Source organism: Canis lupus, chromosome 23, assembly GCF_048164855.1.
Source record: "Canis lupus baileyi chromosome 23, mCanLup2.hap1, whole genome shotgun sequence".
NCBI classification, from domain to species: Eukaryota; Metazoa; Chordata; class Mammalia; order Carnivora; family Canidae; genus Canis; species Canis lupus.
Window position 1 is genome coordinate 23,417,775 of NC_132860.1, and position 11,165 is coordinate 23,428,939.

An 11,165-nucleotide genomic window follows, 5' to 3' on the forward strand; every position below is an offset into this window, starting at 1 on the left:
TACATAATTCATATATTGTACCTAAAATACACAAGCATTCACAAGAACATGTATGTGCATGTATACATTATGTACATTTCATTACCTCTATAAATATGTAAAATCAGGGCAGCCCGGTGGCTCAGCGGTTTAGTGCCGCCTTCAGCCCAGGGCATGATCCTGGAGACCTGGGATCGAGTCCCACATCGGGCTCCCTGCATAGAGCCTGCTTCTCCCTCTGCTTGTGTCTCTGCCTCTCTTTCTCTGTGACTCATGAATAAATAAATAAAATATTTAAAAAAATGTAAAATCACTATTACTCTCACACTATTACTCACCTCACAATTGCCTGCACCAGTTTTCAAAAACCTAAGTTTGCTCAAGCAAATTAATGACTCCTCTCAGAATGACTACCTCTCACTACCACATGCTCTTTATCAACTTTTGGGACTTACCTTATGCAGTACTTTCTCTGTGAGCTTTTCCTCACCTCTCTACTCTTTTCCTCCACTTTATATTGGGCTCATTTTCAGTGGCTGTCAATGTTACTCCATCCTTTCTCAATCATAACACATATCACTGAATATGATAATTGCCTCTTTAGTAATCTTTTTCTATACTGAAAGGAATGTTTTTCTCTAAACTTGTTTCCATAGTATCTAGAATTTCCATGTTAGTTTAATAAATATCTATCTAATAAATTAAGTCTTATTTCAAAAACTGTCTTTGATGAAGCAACAAGATCATAAAATAATGCATAGATGTATGCATTCAGCCCATGACTAAAAATTAAATAAAGGAAGGGACGTTGAAAGGAGGAAAAGAAAGAAGGTAGAGAAAAGGGGCAGGAAGTGGATAATGATTAAGAATGGAAGGGTAGGAGAAAAGGAGGGAGGAAGGAAAAAAGCATTTCGTTTGCCTGGCCAGGATTCTTCTTCATTGAGGATCCTTTCATAGTCAAATCTCTTTGACTCTAGTTCTGAATATTATTTAGAGCATGTTCTTTCACCTCAGTGGATGGACATCCAATATGGCTTCACTGACAAGGCTGGTACCACCATGCTCTTCCTCCTGGGCTCTCCATAAAATTAGCCTGCTATTTTTACCTGGTGTTTCAGGGCTTCAGGAGGTAAAAAGCAGAAGTTGCAAGGCCAGGTATGTTCTATACCCAAGTCTTACACAACATCATTTTTGTAGTATTTTATTGCTTGAAACAGTCAAAGGATTTGACCAAGTCAAGGGGTTGGAAAGTAGACTTACTCCTCATGATTATATTGCAGAGGAACAGGGAGTTTAGAAAATACTATTATAGCCATCTTTGACAGGTCCAGTATGGTACAGTTTCCTCTCTAGTTACAATAGTTCACATTCCTTTCATTTGCAACATATACTTAACACCTCCTCCAAACTTCCAGGTCTCATCTTGTTTTGATATCTATCCAGAATTTCATCATGTAAATCATATCCAGTTATAGGTGAGGCTTCATAGACCTGGTTCCTTAGATATAGTTGAGTATGGTTCCTCCTTCTCTGAACACCTATTAACTAAAGAGATAAGTCTTCTGCCTCCTACACTGCCAGTGTATAATGTTAATACAGTAATAGGATAACTGCAAAACCATTCCCATTCCAAAAGAGGAAGAAATATGGAGCATGGTAGTTGCTGGTCCATGGCACACTGAAATCTTTTTCTTTTTTCTTTCTTTTTTTTTTTTTGTAGATTATTTATTTATTTATTCATGAGAGACAAAGGGACAGAGAGAGGCAGAGACACAGGCAGAGGGAGAAGCAGTCTCCATGCAGGGACCCCGACATGGGACTTGATCCCAGGTCTACAGGATCACACCCTGGGTTGAAGGCAGCACTAAACTGCTGAGCCACCCGGCCTGCCAGACATACTGAAATCTAAGTACATGTTCCCAGCTTCTTGATTAAGGCATTTTCCTGCTCCATGTGGATAATTCCATTTCTTTGTGGTTCTTGGATTTACTTTCAGAAACCTAAGGTCTGTACTCTGCATAATCATTCATTTTCTAAAAGAAGTAGGCCAAGTTTTCATTTATCTTTCTAAGCCTATAGGTTGGGGACTCCAATGGTACTTTTCATTTTGAGCTGTCTTTGTTCTTTTCAGTCTAACCAGGCAGTTCTTCTGACTAATAAAGGATTTTAAAACTGCACACTGTTATTGAGAAGCTAGCTCTTACTTTAGGAGTATATAATGTATAGAGAAAACATGAATGAGAAAAAATTTTGTGTTCAAGATCATAAATATCCAAAGCTTTTATGGTTTTTATAAGTACTATTTGAAAGTCAGACCCTTATTTAACTCCTTTTTCTCTATACATATTTTACTACAGGTGGCACTTTCAACATTAGCTGAAAGCTCCTTCATGAAACCCATCAATTCATTATGTATATTTTTTTAATTTTCTACCTTAACAAAAGTGACAGTTTTGTCAGTTGTTCCACCATCACAAAGCAAAAACCCTCTCTTCTCTGGTACACAGTAACAACTCTGTCATTCTATTTAAAGCTGTTACTAGAGACGCCTGGGTGGCTCAGTGGTTGAGCATCTGCCTTTGGCTCAGGGCATGATCTCAGGGTCCTGGGATCTAATTCTACACTGGGGTCTCCACAGGGAGCCTGCTGCTCCCTCTGCCTATGCCTCTGCCTCTCTCTCTGTATCTCTCATGAATAAATAAACAAAATCTAAAAATAAATAAATACATAATAAATAAATAAAGCCTTCATTAACAGTATTACGAGTACCTTCAAGCTTCTGTCCATGCACTCAGAGCCAGTGCTTCACGTTTTGGGTTTTTATTACTGCAGAATCCAACTTTTAATGCCATTTTTTTCTTATATTTTAGCTAGTGTTTTATAATATGATACTCTAACACTCAGTGGCTTTAAATAATATTTTATGATTTTTTCCTCAAATTTCTGTTGATTGCCTGGACTCAGCTGTGTAGTTTTCACTTGGTACCCTCAAGCAATTGCAGATAGGAATCTAGGACTAGATATTCAAGCCTTCTTCTTTGCTCAGATGTTATGCACCTCAGTCTACCTCCACACTGAATCCTATTCCATCAGATTAGAACTCAGGGGGTTCTTACACATCATAAAAATAGGAAAAGTTGTGATATCAGTTAAGGACTCTGCCAAGACCTGACACAGTTTGACTTCTATTGTGCTCATGGCTGTTGAAGGGTCTCAAACATATTCAAAGGTTTTAGGAAGAGTCCATTCTTGACTGACGAATGGCAAAATCATATAGTAGAAAAATGTGTGAAATAGAAGATACAGTTATTAGCCATTCTTGGAAAATAGAATTTACTATACTCAACTTTCTTTCATTTCCATCATAAATGTTTCTTCAGTTTCTACTTCCTCTCAAAAGTTCTATATTATGTTCCCAAACATTTCTATCATTTCTCATTCATAACTATTTTCCAGTGCTTCCCATGTTAACTTTCATATACCTAGTTAGTCTATCCTCAATTTTGTGAATTAGTTTTATTCTCTAGATATTCCATGGTAGCCAAAACACTTTGGCTTATGTATACAGAAATTTATAGGGATTCATGAAAGCCAGCACACAGCAATACACATCTCTTTCTGAGACAGCATGCCTTACTCTGCCCTACAGCAGTCTTCTTCCCATAACTCAAGAGGTTAGCTTCTCTCCCTGCTCCACTGTGAAAAGGTTTACAATCGACTTTAGGTTCTATTCCAGAAAAAAAAGTTGGATTGAATATAGATACAGAATGTAAAGTCATATAGAAGAAAGAAGTACTCAGATATTCTCACTAATTAAATATCCCAACAACCATTCATTCCCAGTGCAAATAATCATCATTCCTTGTAGCTCTGACTCAACTCATCCAGTGGCTCTTAGAGCTGCTGTGATTTTCTTCCAATTCCATCTACCACATGAACAATGTCCATTCTTATAGAGGATTATTCACTTGCTATTTGAAAATCTCCGTTGATAGATTTTTTTCCCTCACACAATGGCACTATGTGGCACAATTTACATTATTTACATAATTCACACTCTGGTTGTGTGTTTCCATGGTGTTTGTAGCAATGGAGACCTAAAATTTACCTCTTTTTATCATCCACTCCTGAAATAGATAAATTCTGGTGGCCACAAAAGAAATATAAACTTTGTCCAGCAGATTCTTTTATTAATTGAATAGACAGTTGCCAGAGCCTTCAAATTCTGCTTTCATAATGTTAAGAATTCTAAGTTCTTTAGTAACATTAATCACTTTCAATTCCAGTTTATTTAGTTTGTTTAGCTTGCACGTTACACAAAGTTTTCCACCTCAAAGGGAAGAAATAACATTTGTACTTTTTAGTACCATTAAGGGACAAGACTAAGTTATGCCATTTAGCTGTCCTATCATGATTGCAAGATTTGTATTATTTTTTTCATCAGATGAGGAAATTAAAGCATACAGCTTAAAACAACATGTCCAAGGTCATATCTAATAAGCTCTGAATGTATCTCAGACATGCAATATTTCAAAGCCTTTTATCTGGGCTATCCCTACAACCTTCTTACCTGCATTATCATTTAGCTATGATTTCCCTTGTACAAAGTACAACTAGCATGTAAAGCACCTTTATCTGACTGATGTCATCAACCTAGAATAATATTGTATTAATCCTCAAACATCTGGGACAAATAAAGTTTGATTCTCAAGCAGTTTGAAATCAACTAGAGAGAAAAAAGACATGTTTTTACCAAAATATGTATAATATGATGCAACTTTTGTTATTTTTAAATGAAAACATGGTGGGGGGGTGGGGCAGGGTGCCTGAGTGGCTCAGTCAGTTAAGTGTCTGGCTCTTGATTTCACCTCAAGTCATGATTTCAGGTGGGATTGAGCCATGTGTTGGGCTCTGCACTTAGTGGGGAGTCTGCATGGGATTCTCTATCTGCTTCTCCCTCTGTGCCTCCCTCTCATTCTTTCTGTCTCTCTCTAAAATAAATAAATAAATCTAAAAAACAATAAGAGAATAAAAATGAAACATGGACTGTCGGTGGGAATGTAAATTGATATAGCCACCATAGAAAACAGTATGGAGATTCCTCAAAAAATTAAAGAGAACTACCATATAATCCAGTAATCATACTTCAGGATATATAACCAAAGGCAATGAAAACAGAATATCAAAGAGATATCTCTACTCCTATGTACCTCTTTGAATCTATATTTTTATATCCATTGGGTAAAAACCTAGTAGTACAATTGCTGGATCATAAGGTCTATTTTTTAACTTCTTGAGGAACCTCCAATCTGTTTTCCAGAGTTGTTACACCAGTTCACATTCTAACCAACAGTGCAAGAAGGTTCCCCTCTCTCTGGATCCTTACCAACATCTGTTCCTTATGTTGTTAATTGTAGCCATTCTGACAGGTGTGAGGTGGTTTTGATTTGTATTTCCCTAATGATGAGTGATATTGAGCATCTTTTCACATGTCTCTTAGCCATTTGTATGTTTTCTTTGAAAATGTTTCCATTCATGTCTTCTGCCCATTTCTTAACTGAGTTATTTGTTTTTTGGGTGTTGAGTTTGGCAAGTTCTTTATAGATTTTGGATACTAACCCTCTATCAGATATGTTCTTTGCAAATGTCTTCTTCTATTTCATGGGTTGCCTTTTAGTTTTGTTGATTGTTTCCTTAAAATGTTTTTAAATAATAAAAAATAAACAAATTTGCATTACTTTAAGTATTCTTTAAAAATAGTATTCTTATTTTAATTAAGAACAAGAAGCTATATATCAAGACTAGAAAAGGAATATAATTTTTTTAAGATTTTATTTATTCATGAGAAACACATAGAGAGGCAGAGACAGGCAGAGGGAGAAACAGGCTCAGTGGGGAGCCTGATGTGGGAATCGATCCCAGGACCCTGGGATCACTACCTGAGCGAAGGCAGACGCTCGACCACTGAGCCACTCAGGTGCCTCCAGATTTTAATATAGCAAGATTTTCTTTAAAACATTAAAATTTTTCAATGAAAGCAACAAAAAATACACAGTGCTTCCCTATTCCCTCTAATTTTTTTTAAAGATTTTATTTATTTATTCATGGGAGACACAGAGAAAGAGAGAAGCAGAGACACAGGCAGAGGGAGAAGCAGGCTCCATGCAGGGAGCCCGATGTGGGACTCGATCCCAGGTGTCCAGGATCACACCCTGGGCTGAAGGCAGGTGCCAAACTGCTGAGCCACCTGGGCTGCCCTCCCTCTAATTTTTCTTTTTTCACACAGCTATTGTAGAAATTACTCTATAGTATTTTATTTTATTATTTTTTTAAGATTTTATTTATTCAGGAGAGACACAGAGACACAGGCAGAGGGAGAAGCAGGCTCCATGCAGGAGCCCAACGCAGGACTCGATCCTGGGTCTCCAGGATCATGCCATGGGTCAGAGGCAGGCGCCAAACCTCTGAGCTACCCAGGGGTCCCTATTGCATTTTATATTGCATTTTTAATGCCTGCCTCATTAGTATTGTTAACAATTTTAATAATGATAATAACTATTTTTTAAGCACCTTATCATTATGTGCTATACTTAAAACACATCTTAAATTGCTATGTTCATACAATAGTCCTTTTAGGCAATTGTTATTGTCCCAATTATAAAGATGAGGAAAACGATGCTCACTTTAAATATTTTAGTTTTCTTTTTGTAACACACAGTTAATAGTTGAGTCAGAAGTTAAGCCTAGATCTGTCCTATCACAATATACATGTTTTTAATCTTTTTATCATACTATTTTCCTTAAGAGAATTTCTTGTTGGCAGAGACTGCATGAACATTATTTTAGTCTTTCAGAGCCTTTCATACTATGTGCACAATATAGATACTGAGTTAAAGCAAAGTGAATGAACCAATAATTGGAGAAATGATAAATAGCTCTTATACCCATTTTGGGTCTTGATCAGAGAGGGGGAGGAGGATTGAAAGTTTCCTTCAGTCTTATATTGCATACTTTTGTTTGAAGACAGCTACTTTACCTTATTTGGCAATCTTACTCTTTTGGTCTATCTTTTGTATATTTTTTCTTTTAAAAGGCTGTAGATGGAATTCTAGTCCCATAAAAGGTATACAAGAATCACAAAATTACTATAGGATAAGAATTTAATGCAATATGTATCAGTATTTATGGTGAAGACAAGCATTATAAAAAAAAATAAAAATAAAAATCATCCAGTGAGCACTATGTTGTCTGCCTAGGAAACTAAGGATGCCCCCTCCCTCCTAGTAGAAAAGGCTATATTAACCAAACTCAATTTCTCACTGAATCAGATAATGGGGAAATTCTCCATGTATTGGAAAGCTGGTGTTTCCAGTTGCTCTTCTAAACAGTTGATACTTCAATTAGAATCCTTGTCATGAATATGAGACTGCCTGGTACTTGATGCCAATGTATTAATTCTCCCATAAGTCTATTTCATAGGGATTCTTTCTCTGGACTATAGTCCATGCAGCATCCATCAGTGTTCCATTCCCTGCCTACCTCTCTGACATCATGAGGGGACTTAGAACTTAGAATGTCTTCTGTGCTTTATTTATTTTTTTGCATGCTTATCCAAGAAAACTTTTTTTGGCTACATTTAAAAAGACTACACACATACTCTAACCTGTCCCATAAATCGCCTATAAATAGTCTCTGTTCATCCAGTTGATTCCCATGATTCTGTCTGAGACCTGAGAGCATGCTCTGTCCATGAGTGCTACATGTGAGAAATGTCAGAAGGTGATATTTCAGGAGTTACCATCTAATAAGAGATGGAGATTGCTAGATAAATACACTGTTTCTAGCCCCTCAATGGGACAGTTTTGAGGTGTGATCCTTACCTTTTTCTAAGTACCTCCAACAGGAAAGAGCTCTGTAGTCCATAGCAGTAATTGTTTAGCCATGCACACATTATTGGCTTTCTTCCCTTCACTATGTTTCTTGCTCAGTCCCTTACAAAATTTTTTCTTGAATCAATTCCCAAATATACCACATACACTAATATTATTGCTTTGGTTTGCTTTTGGGGGAACCCCTGATAGGACCTCTTATATCATATTCACCTGTTTAAAAATTGAGATGATCATAGGGTAAACTTTAATCTTCTCTTCGTACTGTAAGTAATATTATAAGTCATTAGCTGGAACATCAAGAGGAGGGGGTTAAAACACTGTGGTAAATAGAGAAACGGACTGAATTAAGATTATTGGTGCCCACGTGGTAATAATGATGGTCCATATGCTCTCAAGACAAAAAGACATTGAACAAAAAGGTAGTTTTGTTGGTAGTTCATGATATGAAGAAGGAACTAAAGGAGATTTGGCTAAACATTTTTTTAAAAATTTTTATTGGAGTTTAATTTGCCAACATATAGCATAACACCCAGTGCTCATCCCACCAAGTGCCCCCCTCAGTGCCCATCACCCAGTCACCCCAACCCCCCACCCACTTCCCCTTCCTCTATCCCTTGTTCATTTCCCAGAGTTAGGTGTCTCTCATATTTTGTCACCCTCACTGATATTTTCACTCATTTTCTCTCCTTTCCCTTTATTCCCTTTCACTAAATTTTTTATTCCCCAAATGAATGAGACCATTAAAATATTTGTCCTTTTCTGATCAACTTACTTCACTCAGCATAATACCCTCTAGGTCCCTCCACGTAGAAGCAAATAGTGGGTATTTGTCATTTCTAATGGCTGAGTAATATTCCATTGTATATATATACCACATCTTCTCTCAGTGTCCATCGAAAGGTGAATAGATTTGGCTAAACTTAAAGCCTATGGATTTTCTATGCTAGCTTGTCAGACCTTTTGAAAGGTAAGGATAAGAATGGGATGCAAGAAGCTGTTTTATGTCCTCATTAGAGAACTTGCTCAAATTGATGGGTTATGCTTCAAAACTTTCCAAAGTATCTCCTAATGACCTTTTTGGGGAAAAAAAAGTTCATAATGAGTTGCCACACTATACAGAAAATGAACTCCTTCCAAGGCCATCACTAGCAATGCTAGCTAATCAGTGGTAACTCTGAGAGTGGAATTATTTATTTACCCAATAAAAGGACTACATTTATGCAAATAAATAAAACCATGTATCAGATATTGATATGTTGATATAGTATTCCCTACTTCAGAATGATTTGTATATTTTGATCACTGATGAAGGCACAGATGAGCCTGCTTTTTCCTGAATCCATTGCTTAAGGAGATTAGATTCACACACACCTGCATATACTTCTCTACACCTATATGAGTTCTAATGGTAGTGTTTTAAAAACTTGAAATCTTGGTTAATAACATTTCATCATTTTAAGTAAAATGCATTATTCAAACCTCACATTTTCCATAACTTCTTATACAAGGTCTTCCCTGATTTTTTTTTCTAAAATCTAAATTAGTTGCTTTTCACAAGTGAAAATAAATCTTTTTCTATTGTATTACCATGGCTTAAATAACATTAAATTATATTTACTCAGTATTTTTATATCATCACTATATTGTGAGCTTTTTTTTTGTGAGCTTTTTGACATCATGGAATATGTCTTTGTCACTGTTACACATCAAAAGATAAACTACCTCTTCATATTACAGAAAGATATAAGAGATCTGTAAACAAGGAAGGATTACAAAAAAACAAGAAAGAATGATGAAAGGAAGGAAGACAATAAGAAAATATAAAAGAGAGAAATGGGAGAGATGATAGGAATTTATGAGATATGTTTATACTTTTCATTCAAGTTTTTCTCACATTTTGAGTTCTTTGGAGAATATAAATTCTTAAAAAAAAAAGAATATAAATTCTTTAGAAGAGATCCTTATTAGGTAAAAGTTTCACCAGCATAGACATAGTACAAGGAGTTTGCATCTTAAATGGGTAAATACACATTTTTCCTGTGTCATAGAACTTTTGGATCACTACTCATTGTCAGACCTCAGAATACAAATCTGAGCAACCCGCATGCGGATCTCCTTGGTCTTCACACCATAGATAATGGGGTTAAGGGCAGGCGGCACAAGCAGATAGATGGTAGACAAGAGAATATGAACATAGGGTGATACATGTCCAAAACGGTGGCTGAAGAAGGAAAAAAAGGCAAGGATATAAAACTCCAGGAAGACAGCAATATGGGCAGTACAAGTATTGAATGCTTTGAGTCTTGCCTCTTTCTGGGGAAGACGAAAAACAGCCTGAAAAATCAAAATGTAGGAGATGAAGACAAAGATCATATCAAAACCTAGGATTGCAAAGGCTACAAAGAGCCCATATGATTTGTTAATATGGACATCTTCTGCAACCAGCTTGACCACAGCCATGTGTTCACAGTAGGAATGAACAATAACCACAGAATGGAAAAGTTGCAAGCGTTTAAGTAGAATGGGTAAAATTCCAACTAGCACCGTTGCCCGGATGGCCACCATCAGTACCATTTGAACTAGAAAGAGAGGTGTAAGAATGGATGTGTGTCTCAAGGGATCACAGATGGCAACATAGCGGTCAAAGGCCATGGCCAACAGGATACCAGATTCCATGCCCTGCAAGGCATGGATGAAGAAGAGCTGGGTGAGGCAAGCATCAAAAGCCATGGAGTAAGAGCCAAACCAGAAGATGGCCAACATCTTGGGAGCAATGGCTACACAGAGGCCTAGGTCAGTGGCTGCCAAAACTGCCAGGAAGATGTACATGGGTTGGTGAAGACGACGTTCTATAGGGATGATGATTAACAAGAAGATGTTCCCCAGCAGAGCCACCAGGCACACTCCAAGGAAAGGAAATCCAATCCAAAACTGCACATGCTCTAGTCCAGGGATCCCAATCAGGGTCACTGTCTTTGGGTTCAAATATGACATGTTTATAGATCCCATCAGGTCAATAAATCCTTTCCTCACCACTGATTCTGATATCAATTCAGAGAAAAATTATAGATGAAAGGGAACAAGGAAATTTTTATCACTTCTTCTATAACATGTAAAACATGGATGAAAATGTGGTCACATGACTTTGAATCTTTGGTAATCAACTTAAGTCAGTATTAAATAGGATATTTCCTATTTTGAATATCTTTTCCCAGAGCCAATGTGAGTAATTGTGCATGAGAAAATTGTAGAAATGGAATTTATGATTCTAAAAGCATTGATCTTGCTACATTC

General features: G+C 36.8%; 1 protein-coding gene across 1 annotated transcript; it reads right to left on the reverse strand.

Moving 5' to 3' along the window:
- Nucleotides 1-9,932: 9,932 nt before the first annotated feature.
- On the reverse strand, nucleotides 9,933-10,880 carry LOC140615521 (olfactory receptor 52A1-like). Its single transcript, XM_072795385.1, has one exon. It carries the CDS (start codon nucleotides 10,878-10,880, stop codon nucleotides 9,933-9,935), a length of 948 nt encoding a protein of 315 aa, XP_072651486.1.
- Nucleotides 10,881-11,165: the final 285 nt, after the last annotated feature.

Coding starts and splice junctions, on each gene's coding strand:
- LOC140615521 (XM_072795385.1), bottom strand. CDS start 10,880: ATGGGATCTATAAACATGTCATATTTGAACCCAAAGACAGTGACCCTG.